The sequence below is a fragment of the Danio rerio genome, chromosome 1 (assembly GCF_052040795.2).
Source record: "Danio rerio strain M-AB ecotype USA chromosome 1, GRCz13ab, whole genome shotgun sequence".
Classification (NCBI taxonomy): Eukaryota; Metazoa; Chordata; class Actinopteri; order Cypriniformes; family Danionidae; genus Danio; species Danio rerio.
Genome location: NC_141021.1, coordinates 2,457,530 through 2,480,164, shown reverse-complemented (window position 1 = coordinate 2,480,164; position 22,635 = coordinate 2,457,530). Strand labels below are relative to the sequence as shown.

General features: G+C 33.8%; 2 protein-coding genes across 7 annotated transcripts in view; one reads left to right on the top strand and one right to left on the bottom strand.

Moving 5' to 3' along the window:
* The first annotated feature begins 6,581 nt into the window (after positions 1 to 6,581).
* LOC103911757 (carcinoembryonic antigen-related cell adhesion molecule 5) overlaps positions 6,582 to 22,635 on the top strand; it is a 41,189-nt gene continuing 25,135 nt past the window's right edge. For 5 of the 6 annotated variants that reach the window (XM_087235031.1, XM_087235030.1, XM_087235028.1 and 2 more), the window contains exons 1-2: positions 6,658 to 6,812; positions 9,375 to 9,430. In XM_087235031.1, the coding sequence (XP_087091157.1) occupies positions 6,781 to 6,812; positions 9,375 to 9,430 (88 nt within the window). In that variant the 5' untranslated portion in view covers positions 6,658 to 6,780. 6 annotated transcript variants of the gene reach the window in all.
* cd2 (CD2 molecule) lies at positions 7,095 to 20,687 on the bottom strand. Its single transcript, XM_087236620.1, has 5 exons — positions 18,724 to 20,687; positions 12,753 to 13,052; positions 12,407 to 12,652; positions 11,459 to 11,605; positions 7,095 to 10,101 (listed from the first exon to the last, which is right to left on the bottom strand). Exons 1-5 carry the CDS (start codon positions 18,779 to 18,781, stop codon positions 9,806 to 9,808), a joined length of 1,047 nt encoding a protein of 348 aa, XP_087092746.1. The 5' UTR covers positions 18,782 to 20,687; the 3' UTR covers positions 7,095 to 9,805.

Below are 22,635 nucleotides of genomic sequence, written 5' to 3'. Positions count from 1 at the left end.
CAATAATTAACAATACATTTTTTATTATCATTTAACATTTTTATTCTTCAAACACACTTAGCCACACTTATTTAGGCCTGTCATGATAAGATATTTTTGTTGTGTGATATATTGACGCAGAAATTGTTGCATTAACAATATTATCGTCATTTTAAGATCATTTTGATTATATAATGATTATATAACAGTATAATAGTGCAAATAGAATGAAACACTTTAAAAAATGAGCATTCATAAGGTTATTCAGATTCTATAATTTGATGTTAAAAAGGTAAATGCCCTATTATATACACTATTAAATGTGCTATTAGGTAAATATCCAATTATAAACTTCGACACCCAAGACGAAGAATTTTAATGTCATTGTAAAATGTCTTTAATGTATTTTTTCATTTCATAAATATATAATACAAGCTCAAAAATAATTTAGGTCATCTCCAAGTGTTGCTTGATAAGTCGATATATTGATTATTGTGAATAATGTTCACAAATGGCTGTTTGTCTATACTTATTCTTTAAGAAACTTATTCTTTCACTGATGCTTTTGATACCATTGATTATTCAATATTACTGGATCGACTGGAATAAGTTAAATTGGAATCGCTAATAAAGCCCTCTGCTGGTTTACATCTTACTTTTTTTTTATATGAGAACATTTTATTTTACTTACATATGCTTATTCCTTTTTAATTTTTTATCAGAATATACAAAATGCACACAATTTGCGATGATACAAATACAAAGAAAATGAAACAATAACACAAATACCAAAAACAACAACAATACAGTCAAATACTGACTGGTGCGTGCGTGTGTGTGTGGGTGGGTGTATGTGTGTGTGCATGTAAAGGTAACTTGGTAAACAGGTCAGAGTACATACAAAAGGAAAAATAACAGTCACTAAATGAAGCAAGTAACATTCATTCATTCATTCATTTTCTTGTCGGCTTAGTTCCTTTATTAATCCGGGGTCGCCACAGTGGAATGAACCACCAACTTATCCAGCAAGCTTTTACACAGCGGATGCCCTTCCAGCCGCAACCCATCTCTGGGAAACATCACACACATATACACTACAGACAATTTAGCCTACCCAATTCACCTGTACCGCATGTCTTTGGACTGTGGGGGAAACCGGAGCACCCGGAGGAAACCCACGCGAAGGCAGGGAGAACATGCAAACTCCACACAGAAACGCTAACCTTCTTGCTGTGAGGTGACCAGCACTACCTACTGCACCACTGCCTCGCCCGCAAGTAACATATGTATATATATATATATATATATATATATATATATATATATATATATATATATATATATATATATATATATATATATATGAGCAATATCACACGAGTAGCAGTGCGATATGGCTGTATATCAGCACTAGTGGAAGGCGTGCATTGCCTTAGCGTCCCACCTTTCTGTTCAGGATTAAAACCTTTCTGTTCAGGATTAAAACCTTTCTGTTCAGGATTGCTTTAAATGACTTTCTGGATTAATTTTATGTTTATTACTCTTCTTTCATGTTTTTTATAATGTGTCTGCGACATACTGTAAGGTGTCCTTGAGTGCCCTGAAAGGTATAAAAGTATTATTACTCAGGCCCGGATTGGCTCATCGGGAGGACCGGAAGAATTCCTGGTGGGCCGGTCCGTTTTTTGGCCGTGAGGGCCAGTGTCCCTAGCTCCAGAATCTGTTGCTCTCAGCTGTCACACATTTTAAATTAATTTATTTATTTACTTTACCAGTCTTCTTATTCATTATTTTACCGCAGCTCTGCTCTTTTTACCTATTTTCTCGCAGCTTCGTGACCAAGATGCAGCCTGCAGGTTAATAATCATATAAGTCACCTTTCAATGTACAGCTCTTGTGGTCCAGCGGTTAGCACATTAGGTTATGATACTGCTGACCTGGGTGTGATCCTCCTCTGTGTTATTGATTTTTTTTACTTTTATTGTTAAGACATATAATACTGTTAGGATTGTTGAACATTTGAAATTCTCAAGCAGCTGTTTTCTCAAAAAAAGACGTGATAGTGTCATTAGAAACTGATTTGGAGATAACCTTATTTTAATATAGTCAGTCATGAACTGAGGTGGGCCGGTCTGAGGCTTGAAACTCCAGGGCTGAAAAGGACTCCCACTCCGGCCCTGTTATTATTAATAATGTTTTAAATGCATTTTGTTGCTTGACTGAAACAAACTTTTTTCAAACGTGTAAATGTAAACTCATCTGCATTTTATTCACATGTGAATCTTGACATTACACACTAAACAGTGTTTTTGATATTTAGCCCTACAAAGCAAATTACCCCAGATGCATGCAACATTTATGCACACATGATTAATTTTATTAAGTGCTAAAAGATGCAATTGCTTTCATAAGTACATAATTAAACTATTATTCTAGCCTTAATAATGCTTGCCAATTTAGAGTAAGGTATGAAGCAATGCTTATTGCTTGAACAGGATTAAATTAATGTATATCTAAAAGTATTTAGAGCATTCATTCATTCATTTTCCTTTAGATTAGTCCATTTATTCATCAGGGGTCTCCACAATGCAAATCCAGCAAATGTTTTACACAGCGGATGCCCTTCCAGCTGCAATCCAGTACTGTGAAACACCCATACACACTCATTCACACACACTCTCATAAACTACGGCCAAATTAACTTATTTAATTTCCCTATAGCGCTTGTGTATGGACTTGTGGGGGAAACCAGAGCACTTGGAGAACATGCAAACACAGAAATGACAACTGAACTAGCTGTGACTTCAACCAGCGACCTTCTTCCTGTGAGGCCACGGTGCTAACCACTGGGCCACCGTGTAACCCCTTTAACTTATTTTTTTTAAGTGCTTTTAAATAATTCATGTGAATGATAACAGCTTAAACTTGGCTTATTCTGAAGTATTTTTGGTAACACTTTATTCTGATGGTCCATTTGAGTATTAGTAGACTGTCTGCTATAATTTGGTCCTGCTCCTTCAACAGACATTTAACTGACTATAAGACACATTGCATGTACATGTCAACTTACAGTAACATTAACCCTAACCCCAACCTAACAGTTTACTTATAGTGTAATGGGAACTAGATGCAATGCGACTTAAATTTAATAAATGGACCATTAAAATAAAGTATGAGCTTAATGAGCAATATCGCACGAGTAGCAGTGCGATATTGCTGTATATCGGCACTGGTGGGAGGCGTGCGTTAGCACGAGGCCGCAGGCTGAGTTCCTCAGTGCCCCCACCAGTGCTAATATACAGCCATATCGCACTGCTACGAGTGTGATATTGCGTTTATACAACAGTTTGACGGCATAATTATGTATATAAAATCAAAATCAAACATGGAGAGTCTCAAAAACCCTTTTGTATGAGGAACTATTTTCTTCCGCATTGGATTCAAATCATAAGCTGACAGTTAAACAGCTGAGCAAGCATCTTTTAAACTTTAGATCTGTAGTGTCTGCTTTTTGCTGCATGGTTGTATGTGGGCGGAGTAATACACAAAGAGTAAAGAGGCTGTACGGATGCTGATATTACTTAAATATATCACGGCTATCAGCCAATCAGATTCGAGATCCAGAAAGAACTGTTGAATAATATTTTTTAAATAACAGTTTTTAGCATAACAAAACTATTAAAGCTGTAGGTTCAGTTGGGCTGAGCACAGGACAATGACAGGGTTTGAACATTTGTAAAGTGTTTCAAATAAATAACAAAAATCTGAGAGCCAAATGAATGACATGTTCCTTTAAAGAACAACTCACAGAAATAAACCATCAGTCCATTTACAAAAATTTGGGATGAAATACTTTTTATTCACTGTATTTACGTTTTTATTACAGGGACAGATTTCTGGTAAATTGTCCCATGCACAGTTATTTGGAGAGGGGTCTGGCTGCAGACTCGGTGCAGATGCAATCTGCATGCAATGCTTTTAAACGGGCCCATCTAACCCCACCCCTAACCCTACCTGTCACAGTGACGTCACTAGCTCCATTGAGTGCTTTGTGTCTGACACTGCATCTCTGAGATATGCAGTCTCAGATTGCATCATAAAGGCTGCATCCAGATACTATTGGCTATTTGCAGCATTTTTAATATGACTGAAGTGTGAATTATTTAATCGTGATAATATGATATGAATAGATGCCACATCTTGTGCATGTTAACTTTTGAATGGGGGATATGCACACACACTTTTAATTTCAGCCCCAGGGCTTCCAGTTAATTGTCATCCCATACAAAATCACCACGTTTAACATCTGATTTCTGAAAAAACCAGCAATTTTCACTACCTGGCTGAAATATGATGTAAAGTAGGTATCAGATCAAACAAGAAGCACAGCATTTAAACATGGAAATTAATTCTACCCCAGTATTTGAAAGGAGTTTCTGGCCTGTGGCTACTGATGGCGCATGCATTTAAATGGTCTTTCATTTCTTTTTACGCATTAACAAACAAATGAATGCTCAAGTCTGGTTAACTGGATGTATTGTAATTAGATCACAACATAAATGCTTTAAAATGAAACTTTTAAAATTGAAAATAATCGCATAAAGCTTTCACAGGAAGTTCATCATTGGCTGAAAGCACTAGCTGTGCATATAGCCCGTTGAATAAGGGCATGGAATTAGCATGGACGGAGGACACATGTCCCCACCAAAATGATCCACCAATTACTGAAACGTCCCTACCAATAATTAAATCGACTTCAAAATAAAGTAATACTCCTTCAACTCTTAATCAACACATGCACTAAGTCAAGTTTGCTACTAGTTCACCGTAATACTATTAACTGCTGTGCATTTAATCAAAATTTAGTTTTGATTTTGGCCTCCATGACTATGAAAAACAGGATAATAAAGTTAAATTCCGTCACACACGTCTCTCTAAATTTCTGTACGTTTATACCTCTTCAAAGCCAGTCTGCAGTGAAATCATGTGAATTGACTTTTACAGCATGGGACGTGATTGTTATTTGAATTATTATTATTTTTTTTTAAATTATGAAGTACTTTATTTATGTTTTTAAAGCGTGAAACAGAATTTGTGCTGTTCAATGCATGTCAAGAGTAAATCTACGCCCTTGGAATACACTGGAATCATGACAGAGTATGCTGTGATGTCCACCTCATGGCACTTACACTTGAATTAAACACACCTCTCAAGCATAAAAACATATGAAATGTGCAGACAATGATTGAGATCAGCTGATTTAGAGAGAACTGTGTTTTGTCTTCAACTCCTACTTTTTTTCATAATGCTTTCTTCTGCAGGTTTATCTTAAGAGGCCACATCTCCCACGCACAGGAAAACAGACAATACAAAAAAGAGCTGACACGTAGGTGATATGAGATGCAGTTAACCACATCCCTGAGGCCTGATATGTAGTCTTAAGGTGTGAAAAGTCACCACAGATCACAAAAACTACAGAGAAGCACGCTTTTGCATTTGCACTCCTGCACTCTGATTAACACCATTAAAACCCATTTTCTATTGTCTCTGTATGAGAACTAAACCTTCAGAAATAATGCAAAAATAATGATCTGAACACATTTTAAATGATAAGAATGGCCAGATATGCAACATTAAATATATATTTGTCTTTATTTCTGCCTTTGGTGATCTCTCAAACATAGAGATAAAATGAATATACACACTTAAGGAAACAGGCTCAAATACAAAGTACACATTAGTTTGTTATTTAAAGATGCACTTTAAAATTGCTCCCCTAAAGAAAATACAACCTCACTTATATTTACAGCAATTTGCATGAGACACACGAGAGAAAAGCTGGTTATTTGGTGCACATTTAAAGGACATATTTTAATAACCATTAAAATTATATATATTACTCTAAAACAGATGCCCAAATTATAGTGCCTTGTGGGTGTGTATTCAGGATTGAACTCCCTTCTATTATAAATGGGATTGTTTTTGTTTTTAAACATAATAAGTGCATCATAAAATGTAAATAATATATATATATATATATATATATATATATATATATATATATATATATATATATATATATATATATATATATATATATATATATATATATATATATATGAATATAACAATGCTTTATATTTTTATATTATTAAATAAATAGGAAATTACTCATGGTCACTTTAATCTAATACAGTTTGGCATATTTAACTTTCACCCACCACCCTCAATCAAGTTTGGTTCTTGCCCTTTATTAAAAAAAAATAGTTTGAAAACCCTTTGTCCATAGCTCAGAAATAGTACATGCTTCAGTATCAGAGAAAAGACAGCAGTATTTGTGCCATAAAGGCAAAAAAAACAATCCTCAAGTGGATAAAACTGTGATAAAATATCACAGTTGCATCAAAACATTATTTTTAGGGATTCACAGAATATTTGGCCAAACTATAATATATAATTCTATAGCCTAGTTATTGGCCGAATAAGAAAAACAGTTGAAACAACACAAAAAAAAAATCTGCACAATTTTTGAAAATTGAATTACATTTTAAAAGTTTTGCAAAAAAGTATTTTTTTAGTTTTAAATAAAGCAATAAATAATTAGCATAGCTACAGGTTGTCGCGTTTGGCCCTCTAGTGGTTGAAATCTACAAGTAACTCGCGGAGGAACATTGTTTTGTCGATATCACATGAGCTGTGGTTCGGCCCCGCTGTTTGCCGCGGATGAATCTGATGTGGTCGTGATCTCCTCAGTGTTTAAATGTCACTAAAACAACTTTTAAAGTATCCCAATATCAAAAGATGGATATACGAAAAATACATCCAATAAACAGGTAAGCAGCTGATACTATGTTGTTGTTTAAAATGGATTTTTGACGTTAATAATTTACGTTACAAAAGTTAGGAAAGCTGACACTGGACTGGTTAACTGTTAACGTTAATTGCATAATATAGGCCTAACTTGACTAAGATATAAATAGACTAGTAAACTTTACCTGTGTCGCAATTCAGAGGCTATTTAATCTTAGTGAGAGGCTGACTGATATTTAAAGTGACAGGGTATTGTCTGAAATCCAATCAAAGTTTACAACCTGCCTTTAATATGGTCACCTTGCCCCATTTATGTATGAACATGTTAAAAAGTTTTTAATTTAGCAGAAAACTGGATTATTTTGGCAAACTAAATTCAATAGGTGGTAAAATATACAGTGTTAATTAAGATATTGGTGGCCATGATTTTGCCAAGTACAATGTTATCCTGGATTAACATCTGACATTATGTTGATCCTGGAACATAATTTTTCTTGGAAAATGCATTCCAGACCTATTCCCTACCCTTGAACTCAACCATAAATAAAAGGGGGAGTAAAAGGTGGAGAACAATCAAGTACATAACCCTAACCATAAGTCTAAACTTAACATAAACGGTAAACATATCCATTAACCCTACTGAAGAAACAGCTTAAACCAGCCGGCTGGTCTTAGCTGGTCGACCAGGCTGGATTTAGAGGGGTTTTTGCCACTTCCAGGCTGGTTTCCAGCCATTTCCAGCCTGGTCTTAGCTGGTCAGGCTGGGAGATGACCAGCTAAAACCAGCTTAAAACAAGCTAGTTTTAGCTGGATTTAGCTGGTCATTTTCAAGCCTGACCAGCTAAGAACAGGCTGGAAATTGCTAGAAACCAGCCTGGAAATGACCAAAACCTCTCTAAAACCAGCCTGGTCGACAAGCTAAAACCAGCCAACCAGCTTAGGCTGGATATTTCAGCAGAGAATTCTGATTGGAATGTTGTTCCAGGATCATCATAGATGTTACACTAGCAAAAAGTCCTATTTGGTGAAATCACACTAACCAAACTAACTAATTAATAAGACTAATATTTCACTTATTTAACAGAAAATTTTAAGACAATAATATTTGTTCTTTACAGCTCATAACCTAGCAAAATATGTGAATCTCATTTGGTTCAGTGCCATTGTTTACATATTGTGCCTACAATATAGCTGACTGATATAATATAGCTTGGCATAGTCCAGGACTTGAAGAATCCTTGTGTTATATCCTCTAATTTTGAGACATTATTTTGACAAAACTTTCCTAGGTACATCCTACGGACATCCTTCAAAGGATGCATGCAGCCTCTGAACTGGGACTGAGTGATTGTTTTCATAGCGAGTTTCCAGAAAATGTGATGCTATTAGAAACAATAGTTAGCAATAGTTGTGATGCTATTAGAAACAATAGAAACAATAGTTATGACTATAGTTATGATAATGAATGCTGTCACTTTTGCTTGCAAACTGTTTTCCATTCATCGTGTTTTAAAGGTAATTGTTTTTACAAATATGTTAAATACATTAGATATGATGTTTCTTTTAGATTAAGGTGGCAAAAAAAAAAAAAAAGCATTGCATAGCATTGTGTTGCAGGCGTGCCAAACTCCTGGAGGGCCACATCCCTGCACAGTTTAGTTCCGACCCTGCTTCAACACACTCACTTGTAGGTTTCAAACAAACCTGTTGGTCTGTTAGTTTGATCAGGTGTGTTCAATTAGGGTTTAAACTAAACCGTGCAGAGCTGCGGCCCTCCAGGAACTGAGTTTAACACCTGTGATTTAGAGTAAAGTCACGGTCACACTGGACTCTGCGCCCCATAGACTTCCATTTATATGCAGGTGAATGGGTCAGACCGGAAACACAAGCTCATGCTACAAGTTCGCTGCATTGCAAAGTTCAAGCTTGGTTAACCCTGCAAAGTCGCATCATGTGACTGCGTGAGACCAATCAAAGACCAAAACATCACCTCTCTGGACAGAAATTTAAAATATGGACCAATCGCTCACTTTTTTTTGGTCTAATCGTTTTGTTTATTCCCGCCCCTTTTCACAGCTCTATATGACAGAATCACGCATGTTCAAACTCTAGTGCGACCACGGCATAAAGCAAAAACACAGTTTGGGAAATGGTTTTATGTGTACTTTATGGAAATTGTTTTGATTTTAGTGAATAAAAGAGTTTGGTCTTTGCTAAATTTGCATTGTAAATTATGACAAATATAGCGCACAAGTTGCAGGTGCTCATAATTATGGAGTTTTTAAGTAGGGCCACAATACTTGGAAAAAATGTGATATGCAATATTAAATACTGCAGTAACAAAATTCAAGAAATGTTTTGTTATTTGCTATTTTTAAAAAAGTTATTTATTTATGTAATGATCATACTAAAATAAACAGTTTCTATATATTTTTCTGATATTATTAAATCAAACTCAAGCAAGGTGCAAACATTTAGTCTTTAAAACACTGAATTATTAAAACTTTGGCAGATATTCAGATTCTTATTTGCTGTTGTAAATTTCCTCTCTCATTTCGACTATTTTTTATTTATTTAATTTTCAGCTCTAGGTTCATCGATGAGCCACTTCAGCCAATAGCAGAACGGCACTACTGTGGAGGTAAGTCTAACGATAATAAGGCCCTATCTGATTGGTCAAATGTGAATAAAAGAGTCTATGCATGCAGCATGGAATAAATGTAATTAATAGCACCCCTCTGCGATGCAGATATTGCAAATACTATTATAGCGATTAAAAAAATTGGATAAATTGTGCAGTCATAGCTTTCAATATAAATCGCCATCTACTTTTCTATGTGAACAGTTTTGGCATTGTAAGTTCTTAAACTTTGTTGGATAAAATAAAAAAACAGATTTTTATTGTAAGCTAACTATGTATTAAACGGAGCTCTTACCATATAGTAACGCTGTTAGTTTACAAAAGTAATTGCAGGAAATTCTCATATTGCTATTGTTCAGTAAACACGCAGGCATCTCATTCCATTGGACGGTAGGGCTCCTGGTGTTTCTTCCGGTGTTGTTTATTCCTCGGGCGAGGTAAGGGCGGTGGATCTTCCTCATCCTCGTCCTGAGGCGGTGGCGGAGGTCGAGCGCGGATCTGAGCTTTGGGTTGAGGTTGTGTCTGTGGCGTTGATTGTGGAGACGGGTTACAGTGCATGGACTCTTCTTGTGGGATAGGGGGCGCCGGTTGACCTCTTGCAGTTTGTTTGGATCTGTTTGTACCATTGCTATATGGAGGTTGAAGCTCCGTCAATCTGAACTCTTCCACATCTAAAAGGTAGCAAAGACAAGATGTTTCCGATGTTAATACACATACTCTAGGGCTGGTCGATATGACAGAAATCTTGTATCACGATATAAGTAATCTAATATGAAAATGATATATATCACTATATAGGTAATTTCTTATGATAGCGATAAATATCACAATATAAGTAATCTCATATGATAACGATATATATCACAATACAAGAAATCTCTTATGATAACCATATATATCATAAGTAATCTCATATGATAACAATATATATCACAATGAAAGTAATCTCATTAACGAAATAAGTAATCTAATATGATAATAATATATATCACGTTATAAGTACCATCGTATAATAACAGTATGTCACAATTTAAGTCTCATGATAACGATATGTATCACGATACAAGTAATCTCATATGGGAATGATATTAATGTCATGATGTCAAGTAATCTTATATAATAACGATATATATCACAATTAAAGTAGTCCATTATATGATAACAATATATTTAACGATATAAGTGATCTCATATAATAAATATATCACTATAAGTAATCTCAATATAGTAAAGTATAAATATATAATAATATATATAAAATACATATAATATAAAATGTAAAATGCTTTTTAAAAACTATTGATTACAGGTGCAACATAAAAATGCTAATTTTGCTAAATAAAAATTTTAATATGCAAACATTGCACTTTCAAGATTGCAACTTTCTCACAATGCCGTTATTCATGCTTCTGTTGTCAGATTTGATTATTTTTAATAGTCGCGGCTGTTAGTTCTTAGAAATTCCGTTTTTAATGCTGACAGTTCTGCTTAATGTCTCAGAAAGCCACATAAAGACATTTGCATACAGGATACTGGTTAGATCTGTTTTCTAGATCTGGTGCCGTCTAAACAAAGAGATTTGGCAAATGCATTCTTATAGAAAACCTAAACAAATTCATCACATGCAAATGTTAATCATTACATATTTTAGAGTTTAGGTTTATTTTCAGAACCTGCCTCCGTCAACATATTGTATCTAATACATATCAAACTGCAGTAAAGACTTTGTGTTCCTGTATTAAAAATAGATCATTAAAACTATTACCCAGTTTTTGAGAGAGAAAACAAACTTTTATAGGTACATTTAAAATGCATTGTTGTATTTATACAAGTATATTTGAGATTTGGCAGTCAAGAATTCAATTCAATTCAAGTTTATTTGTATAGCTCTTTTCACAATAATTTTTACAATAAAAGGTGCACATTAGTACATTGAAGGAATATTCTGTAAATTTTTCATGTTTGACGACAACAACTGCTAAAACTCCACATTCTTATCTCATTATTTTAAAGATGATGAAAACATACCTAGTCGGTGCTTCTTGCGTCTACAGCTTCGACATGCACAGCAGATGAGAACTGTAAGCAGCAGAAGCAAAAGAGCTCCTCCACCTGCTAAAATCCCAATCATGATCCAAAAATCAAATCCAAAAAGTGTAGGAGGAAAGGAACTACCTGTAAGATAGGACAGTTGTCATGAAGTCAGTAAGAAATAGTGCATCAGTGAAAACTATAATACATATATACATATATCAGCCCCAGATATTTACTGGCCAATATTGTATTAATTTAAAACAATCAGCATATATCTACAATAATATACAAAATGCAGATGGTTTACTAATTAGATGGAGGAAAAGCTGCACATAATTTGAATAATCCAAGTTTTTTCTCATAGAAAAGATGGGGAAATAAGTATTAAACTTTTTATCATTTCCCCAAAAAGCATATTTCTAAAGATTCTCTTGACTTGAAATTTTGGGACGTTGGTAACAACCAAAGAAATCCATATATGCTAAAAAACTAAACTAATTAGTTGCTTTTTGACTCATAATGAAAGTTTCTACAGGTTGTACACAGTTTTTGGAGAGTCAGCTTGAACTTAAAAAATACTCTTGCTTTACTGTCAGTGTTTTGTGATTGTACGTCAGCTATAGCTGCGAAAATAGGAAAAGGCCAGACCAAAAACCAGTGCAATAAAACAAAAGTGAAATCATGAACAGATCTGCTCAGTCGATTGGTAAACCATCAATTCTACCAGAGAACGTGTGCAGTTAAAGGGATAGTTCACCCAAAATTGACTTAAACAGGTTTAAGGGTGAGTATGAAACTGAGTAACTAAAAGCAGGGCTGTTAATAAGCCTAAAAATAGGTGTTTTCTGTGGTCAACAAGAGCATTTATTAAGAAGTTATATTTGTAATAAAGATTATAAATTGATTTATCAGGAATAAGAATGTGCAATAAATATGACTTACATGAGGCTGAAACTTTGTCACTTAGTGCACTGCTTACAGGATTGGTCAGATTGCATGCGTACTCTTTATTCTTCACGTCAGACAATTTTAAGGTCAGATCAGATTTTTTTTCATCTAGCTTCTTCGTGCCGTCTTCATACCAGAATATGGTCAGATCTTTATTGTTTCCAAGGTGTTTACAGTGGAGTATTACATTTTCTTGAGATGCAGGACAGTTGATCTCCACAGTAGGTTTAGGAGCCTTCACTGTAATAGAAACATGATGGTTATTTGCAGCTTAAGGAACTCCTACAGAAACATGCAGTGTCTTATTTTGTTATGTTTTGGAAGGATGTGAATATTTTACCATAAACTTTAAGTTCCACTGTTTCATCACCAATCTGTGTGCCACCTTTATTAAAAGCACTGTATCTATATGTGCCGGTGTTACTCAGATGAACACTTTTAAATCGTAAAGATCCGTCTTCTTCTATTGTTAATCCTGCTGGAGGTTTTTTCTTGGATCCTTTTTTCCATTCAGTTGTGTTTCCATCACTGTAGGTAAAGGCCCATCTGATATCAGCAGGTTTTTCATTGTTTGTTGTTTTCCCATTAATGCTGTAGGGTTTTCCTTCTAGTAAATGTTCTGTACGTGTCTGTGCTGAGTCTGTAATCAGTAAAATGATATTAGCATTTGATAGAACTCAACAGGCTTTAAAGGCTCATACACTGTAAAATATGCAGGGTTCCACACAAATCATTCAAGTTGCTCCAAAACAAAAAGGTTAAGTTAACACTGTGTCCTAACTACATCCGACACGGCACCACAATGTGCGATAAAAGGTATCTTTTCCATTTCACGGCAGAACAACAGTATAATATACACTGTAGAAAATGCTGGGTTCCACAATTCCATCATGTTGTCCCAACACAAATCAATTACCAATTTAACTTAATTGTTTTTACAGATTAATATGCATTGATCATAAAACAATTAAGTTATCCCTGAAAAAAACCTGAAGAATTGTTTTGTTTTAATGTATTTTAAACAAGCAGCTAAAGTTATTTTTGAAGGTATTACTAAAATAATGATCACCTCAGGTACTGATTATGTGCTTAATTCAGTATTAAATGCTCCCAATGTGAGTTTTAATACAATTGTTTGTGAATTTTATTGCCATACTACTGAAAACAGTTTCAGATAGCTCCCCTTAGGTCTTGAAAATGAAGTAACTAGCAAAGGGTTTGAGAATGAAAGGCAGAACTGTGCTAACCAACGACATCAGTCATTTAGAAGTCTATTAATAATGTTAAAGAGGTTTAATATGTATTAATTACATTAAAAGCTTTACCATTTCATTGGGAGTGCGGTGGCTTGTATTAAATGAAAGGCTGGTATTATAAATGTTTCTGTTGCATCATATTGGGTTCAGACAGACAAATTGCATGTCTCTAGAATCTTGGCACGTTGCATTTTGTTAGGACATGGGCTAACAAATTTAAGTAGATTAAACCTAAAATCTCAAGAATTGTGTTGTTTAAGCTTATTTTACACAAATAGTTTAAAAAAGCAAAACATTTATGTGTTTTTGAGTGCATGTGATCTACTACTGCTCACTATGGTGGTTTAGTTTCTTCTGTTGCCCTCAAGTTTGTAAATCTAACCAAATAAAAGCACATGCCAAATCATTAAAGGGGATAGTTCACTCAAAAATGAAAACTCTGTCGCCATTTACTGAATCTCAGGTTGGTCCAATCCTGTTAAGACCTTTTTGTAAAGTATTTAGAAGAATGTCAATAACCAAAAAAGATACTGAGGCTCATTTGCTTATTATGCTAACTATTGGAGTAAATGAATAGCTCAAGGGCATAGAATTAGCATGGACGGAGTGGACGTGTCTTTTTTTTTTTTAAATGTCCCCTCCAATAATTGACTGTAATTACCTCCAAAATAAATGAACGCTCTGTCAAACTTTAACATTCTCTCCTCAAGTTTTACCTCCCTGAAACACATATAGACATACTGCTGATGTGATCTTGTGTTATTTAACTATTTTTGTGATGATGCAAAGACTGGATGAGCTTTTGTTGCTTGACTGATTTGTTGTGTTTGTTTCAAATTGATTCCTACTTGAAATGTTATATGAGTGTGTATTTGTTTGATGTTTGCAATGGAGTTTTCTTAGTTGTTTGATTCCTGATTTAATTTCCAAACACGATTGAGGGTGGGAAATGATGGTATTTTGGAGTATTTATTCCCAATGATCATAACTTTGTAAGGTTTCCTGCTTATTATATTGTTTTTTTTTTTTTTTTTTGACTTATTTGACAGTAAGATTCTGTCTGGTATCCCAGCATTTATAAAGAGAGCAGAAGGAAACGTTACAAAGGGAGCGGCTGCTATAGTACGTTTGGATGTTTGCAGCGCCAAAACTACAGTACAAAGAAATGTTGTTAGGTTAGATCTGCACATTTGGAGCTACTTTTCGAAGAAAAGTAAAGTCAAGTTTGCTACGAGTCCACCATAATAGCTAGTATGGCTGTGCAATTAATCAAAATTTTGTTTCGATTTACAAAAAAATGTAGTTGTGTACAAAAATTCATTTATCCCAATTGCAGTTGTTGACTTAAATCGGATCACAGTTTGAAGCGAATCAGGTGGTTGTCAAGAACGATGTGCAGTAATATGTATGGGGCTAATTTGTTTTTTAAATTTTAAACAGACAGTATGTTGTTGTCTTGATGAGTGTTGTTATGGTGTGATTGTTTTATTTATGCAATTGTTGTCTTAAATCCAGTCTTAAAGACAAATTTCCTTTCTGTGCCATGAAGAACGGACAATAAAGTTTAAAGTAAAGCTTATCTAAACTAAATTCTGGCCGCCACAACAATTACAAAAAAAAACAACAATCGAGATAAAATTGTTATTGCGCCACATGCCTGCACCTTTCCTGAAGTCATTCCTCTGCAAAGTAAAACCATGTAAATTTACTTTAGGAGCATGAGATTTATTTGATTTAATGTTATTTCAATATTAGTAATTGTATTTTATTTATTAATGTTTTAAGAATGCTAATAGATCTTGTGCTGTTCAGTTTTCACGCTCTGTGACGAAACAGATCAGAGACATGTAAAGTCATCTTTTAGCTTAAGGTGCATGCATAAATAGCTGTATACCTGCAAAAATGTGTTCAGATGCTTAGCAATTATGCACATGAACTAACATGTTAAATTTATAAACATTAACCCAGTTAAAGGGTTAAATTAGGTCCTCACAAATCTACACCATTGGGTTTGCGAGACCTGTTTGGTTTGACATTCTTCCAGCTTTTTTCCTTTGAGTTCACGGGGTGAAAGAAACGATAGGGTGAACTACCCCTTTAAATTTAAATAGCAAATAGCGTTGTCTATTTTATTGGAAACCAACAGTATCTGTTCATTTCTTTTGGATAAAAGAAGCACAAAATTAAAGCTGACCAACACTTCTCACCGCATCCACATATCATTGTTTTTCGGATTTGAAGTGCTTCTACAGTATTATCCACATTTCTAAAAGTGTCTGCTAAATAATATGAGGAATTAGCATGAAGTGGATTTTTCGGGTTGGCTTTTTTAAAATACTTTGAATTAATTTTTTAGTTCAATTACATTTTTAATTTCTATTCCTTTCATTACTGGTTATAAACAATATTAAGAGGACTTACTTAACATGTACAGGGTGTGCAGTTAAACAGAAGCTATACATTTTCACAATGGGGAATTTCTAAAAAAACACACCAATTTAAACAGCGAAATTATGTTCAATGTTAGGAAACGACAAAAAATAAAGTACAAGGTAATGCAAAAACCAAACAAAACTCTTGTTATGGGCAACAGTAATGAGACACACACACACACACACACACACACACACACACACACACACACACACACACACACACACACACACACACACACACTGTATGTTTTACTTTAAACCTGTTTGAACCAACATGCTATAAATAAACATATTGTCAGTGTTCTACACAATTAAGAAGATACTGGAGTAAATTAATTAAATTATTATTACATTTTAATAAGCTTTTGTTAAAAAAAGACTTTTGTCTCAACCTTATTCTAAAATTCAGATTTTTCTTTCAGACCGTATTAACAAAAGTGTTTTCACAGTAATGCTAGTAGATCAGTTATCAGTTCTTAATAGAAAAAAACTTGTGACTGTGAGAAACATAATAATCTTAAGATCCTTGTTTCTTTTAAAGTTTCTTTTATAGTTTAATATTGTTTTATTGATGCTCATTAGAATCACAAGACATCACTAGTACCAATCAGGAGAAAACTAAATTAGTTCTCATTTTCTTCCTCTGAATCAAGTAGAACAGTTATATATTATTGCATCAAGAACAATGTTTAGGCCAAAATACAAGTAAAAATATATAATAATAAAATAAATAAAGTAACACAATAAATAAAATGCATATTGGGCCATACAGCAATACAGAAAAATATATAAATACACAGATGCAATGGGTACAGCAGTGGAAAAAAACAAAAATATACAAAATAAAAATACAAAAGGAACAAGGAAAGAAGAAAAACAACATGTATAATCATGTTTATTTTCTCTTTGCTCTCCATTTATAGTTATTTTTGTCTAAATCTGAATGTATCTTGACAAACTATACATCATGTGCATTCCATTTTAAAGTGTGAACTCAAAAATATGGTTAAAGCATCTTTATGAAACCATCAGCCCAGTGTATATCTAATGAGCTCATTTGCAAAAATAGGGAACTCAGATTTTAAATAGGAAAGGAGAAGGTTGTGTCATATGGCCAAGAATATTGTGACTCTTACGTGGAATTTGTGCTCTGCATTAAACTCATCCACACACAAGCAAAGTGGTAAACACACACGCACACATCGTGAACACACACCCAATAGAGTCGGTGCCGGTATTCAAACCTACGACCAACTATCAAACCATTTAAACTCAAGCACACTATAAAAATGCTGGATTCCACACAATTCGCAACATGAGGGAATTAAGTTAACTTAGTTTTTACCAATTTAAGTGGATTGAAAACAATAACACAATTCAATTGTCCCCCAAAAAATTCAAGAATTGTGTTGATTCAGCTCATTTAAAATAAGCAGTTTCAGCAAATAGCAAGCGTCATTTATTTTTGAGTGCACACATACTTTTATAAATCATGTTTCATCTGTTTTTGCAAATAGACTATAAATTATTGTTATTTTTTTATAATAGGTAGACACAAGCCGACTTTTAGTCCATCAGTTTGCATGTAAGCGACACTACAAATTCTTAAAAACTATGTAAAAGTGGCTAAAGTAAAAAATTACATGGTTGCCTTAAATTTAAGTTGACTCAAATTAACGTTATTCAATCAGTTTCACTTGAATTACATTAAACAGACTCAAAACAGCATGTATAAACTAAAATATTAAGTTGTAATACTATTAACGCAGTGTAATAATTTATAATAATTACCAAAAAACAAATGTTTCCATCACTAAATAAAATTTTTACAGTGTGCAAACATTTTTTAAATATTTATTTCTAATTAGTCTTTGATTGAATCTTTGGTGATGATAAAAAATTTGCTAAATTTTTAATTAGCGAAATGGTTAACACTTTAATGTCAGTTATTATATTTATTAGCACGAACAAACAATTAGTAATACATTTATTACGGTATTTGTTCATTTTAGTTAAGGATATTTAATTTTAATAATGTTAGTTCATGTTTAGGATCCACACAATTCCTTCATGTTGTTTCAACACAAACCGATTACGCTAACTTAATTGTTTTTACAAATTTAAGTGGATTTGAACGTAAATAACTTGTCCCACATCTCCGAAAAATAATTAGGTTGTTTCAACTTATTTTAAATAGTTTTAACAAGCAGCAAAAGTCTTTTGTTTAAGTGTAACTCACTTTAACAAGTATTAAAATAATTAATATTAACATGCACAACTTTGGATTTTAATAATGAATTAGGAAATGTTAAACTATGATTAATAAACGCTGAACTATATAATTATTTCATGTTAGTAAATAAATTAACTAATGGATTATTAATCTAAAGTGTTACCGCAAATTGTTAATTACACACATGACTTACTATTACAATAAAACACTGCAATATTTACGGCATCCACACATTAATATGAACCACAATACTAAATACATTCAAATCACATTGTAACTTTTGATCTCAACATCAGATTTTCTCACTAAAATCACTGAATTAAACGCGAAACCGATTTTTATCTTTAGTCTGTTCACACATCTATATTGAATAAAATCAGAACTTACCAGTGAGCGCAGCGAAGCCACAGAGGAATAAAAACAAGAGATTGTTTTGGCAGCTCATTGCTCTTCTGAACGCAACAATTGTTCCAGAAAGTTTTCTCAATCGGCAGAAGGAAACACAGAGAGTTTCCTGTTAGAGCGGGGCGGTGGTGTAGAAAGAACTGAAGATGTCAGTTATAGCATTACTTTAACACAGGTGTGCACGTGTGCCATCTAACACAGGTGTTTCTGTGTGCAAAATATAGACGATATCTGATTATTTTGTGATGCTGTTTTTATCTTGAGCTTGTGGTTGTAATGCACTGATTTTAAAAATATTAGGGCGTTATCGTAGCATCTCATTTGTTAATATTAGCCATCAGGAACAGAAACAGAAACAGAGAGTGATAAGCTATTAACGTTCATGATGCATTGGAAATATGTGTGCTGTTTAGGAAAATGTCTTGCTCTCTGGTGTTGATTATATGTATATGGAGCTATGAATGTTTGATTTAACTCTCATGTTAAGTGTTTTTAGAAATATTATACATATGATCACATAAAAATAGCCATTAGTGGATTATTGTGGTATTTAGAATCAACTTAATCATATCATCTTATTGGAATAATGGTAATTTTAGATTCTTTAAAGTAACTCGACCCTAAAAATGTGCAGCTGAAAATGTTCAATGGTTTATACGGCAGTTATTGATTTGTAGGTGTGCGTGTGTTTATTTACATTTTCGATGTGTGTTTGTTATGAATAGTTGTAAAATCTGGTTTATTTTGATGGTCTTAAAGCATTTGCAAAAATTTGATATTTCAATAAAACCTAAGCATTTTTAGAGATGTGTTAGCTTCTCCTTTTTGGTCAGATTATACAAAATAGTAAATGTTGAAATGAAGATGAATGCATGCTGTGTGAGTATTTAGTTCATGTCAGCCAGTGTTACTTTGTATAATTGGTGGATATAAAGTTTGAAATGCTTGTGCTTTATGTAATTTTAATATCTCACACCTGATAGTTTAGGATGGTGTTTCAAAACCCAAAATGGGTTTGACGTCTAGACCAGTGACCTGGTGGCTTAAATACAAAATTAGAGACAAATACATTTTATTCAGTGTAATGCTGCCATCTTGTGGGTCAGATCAGAAATGCTTTGTTTTTGTTGCAAGTGCATTAAAGAGAGTTAGTCTGTTGTAAAGAAAGTTTTCTGCAGTTTTTGAGTAAAATATTGTTTGATTCGGGCAGTACTGTGGCTCAGTGGTTAGCACTATGGCCTCACAGTGAGAAGGTCTCTGGTTTGAGGCCCAGCTGGGTCAGTTGGCATTTTTGTGTGGAGTTTGCATGTTCTCCCCGTGTTGGCGTGGGTTTCCTCCGGATGCTCCGGTTTCCCTCACAGTCCAAACACATGCACTATAGGGGAATTGATGAACTAAATTGGCCGTAGTGTATGTGTGTGAATGAGTGTGTAAGGGTGTTTCCTACTGAGTTGCAGCTAGAAGGGCTCCCACTGCATAAAAAAAACATATGCTATAAAGGTTGGCGGTTCATTCCGCTGTGGCAGCTTCTGATAATTAGAGACTAAGCAGAAGGAAAATGAATGCCTGACTTGTGTGTATTTTTTACAAGTGAAAAAAGTGCATTTGTTACTTATTTTCTACCTGATCCGACTATAAAATAGTTACTTTAGATGTTCTCACATTAGGCAAATGTTTAGTTTACCTGACCAAACATCGATCAACTACAGACACATATAATGCAGTGTGCTTAATATCAAACATTGATATGGACTAGTATTCTTCTTAACAGTAACAGTTTTTTTTATTTCAGTCTATTAATGCAAAATACAATCAAAACCTACCAATGAGAAAAGCAAGGCCACAGAGGAATACAAGTAAGAGATTGTGTTGGCAGCACTATTTATTCTACCTCAGGTTTTTCCAAACCTTTATGCATTTTCTTCTTTGGTTGAAAACAAATGAAGATAGATTGAAGAAAGAAAATTGTAACAGAAGAAAGAAACGTATAAAGGTTTGACAGGATTAATGACTTTGGTAAAATGTGGGTCACATTGCCAAACTAGTTGAGAACCACTGCTCTGCATTAGAATGTGGTAAAAAAACATGCATTACTTTATTACTAGTTTTTTTACCATGTTTAAAAATGAGCAATCTAGGCCTTTGCTCAGCTGTAAGATTTTCTATTTCTTCCTTCTGTTCCTCCTAAAACATTTATGTCCTAGTCAGTTGCTTTCAGTTTCCTACATTCTTCTAAATATGATTTTTCTGTTCATCAGAAGAAAAAAACTATCCCAAACTGTGTTGTACATTGTCTTAAAGAAGATATTTTGAAGAGAGCTGGAAACCTGTAACTATTGACTTCCTAAGGAAGAAAAAGCAAATACTATGAAAGTCAATGGTTACAGGTTTCCAACATTTTTCTAAATATCTGCTATTATGTTCAACATAATCAACTCTTAAAGGTTTGAAACAAGTAAAGAGTGAGTAAAGGATGACAGAATTGACATTTTTGGGTGAACTGTTCCTTTAAAGATACACTAAATGGTTATTGAAAGATGCCATTGACCACAGTGTGTCATCAAATACTGCCCCTATAGTCTACACATGCACATAATCTGATCGTGTCTGGATGAATCAAATGATGTGCACCAGGGTGTAATTAATTACAGTACGATAAAAAAATCTGGATCTGTGACAGCTCAGTGCATTTTTGTTACTTGACATCAACACAAAACATTCTAAACATTATCCATACTGTGCTTCTTTGGTTACTTACAAAACTTGATTATCTATCATAAACTCATATGGAGTTGAAAGTATATTCAATCTGCATAACAACTCTTATATTTTAATTGCAATTTATAATAATTATATTGTAATCACAACAGTCTGTTCACACATCTATAAATGCAATCAGAAGCACTAGTGAGTGCAGCGAGGCTATAAAAGAGATTGTGCTGACAGCGCATTGCTCTACAGAATACAGCAAATACTCAAGAAACCTTTGACAATTGTCTGAGAAAAAGAAAACGTGCCCGTTTGTGATCAAAAAGTTGGTGATGGTTTCATTTTCTTTCTATGCACAGACTGAAGCTCTAGTTGACGCTGATGTGAAATGAATCTGGTCATAGGTTGCATACTGAGCATGCCTGTATAAGCACACAATATGTTATGTTGCATATACTGTATAGGCTGTGTGTAGTTATCCGTGCTGAAAAAAGAAACCATCATCAAGTTTGAAGTGCTAAAAACCTTTAAAAGCATTGCAAAATGTCAAATTCTAACCATAAAAACCATGATTTATAGCAATAGCCTATTTTATTTTCTCACACCTGATCATCTAGGACGGTGGTTCCAAACCCAAAATTGGTTTGATGTCTAGACCAGAGACCTGGTGGCTTAAATATACAATTAGAGGCAAATACATTTTATTCAATATGATGCTGTCGTCTTGTGTGCTAGAATAAAATTAGCATTTTTATTTTTATTTCTCAAAAGGTACCTAATTACTTTATTTCTATTTCTAATTACCAGTTCATTTCAGCTGTAAAATCTTTCTTCTTTTTTTTCTGTTTCTCCTAGTTTGTATTGGAAAAAATATGTCCTGGTCAATTGCTACCAGTTTCCAACCTTCTTCTTAATATAATTTTTTTTCTGTTCATCAGAAGAAACAAATGATACGACCTGTATAGTGTGCCTTAAATAGATAGTTCACCCCCAAAAAAGAAAATGTACTCATTATTTACTCTCCTTCAAATATTATGTTGAACACAAAAGAAGATATTATAAAGAAAGCTATAAACCTGTAACCATTGCCTTCCATAGTAGGAAAAACAAATACTGTTGAAGTCAATGGTTACAGGTTTCCAATGTTACTCTATAATCTTATTTTGTGTTCAAGAGAAAAAAAAA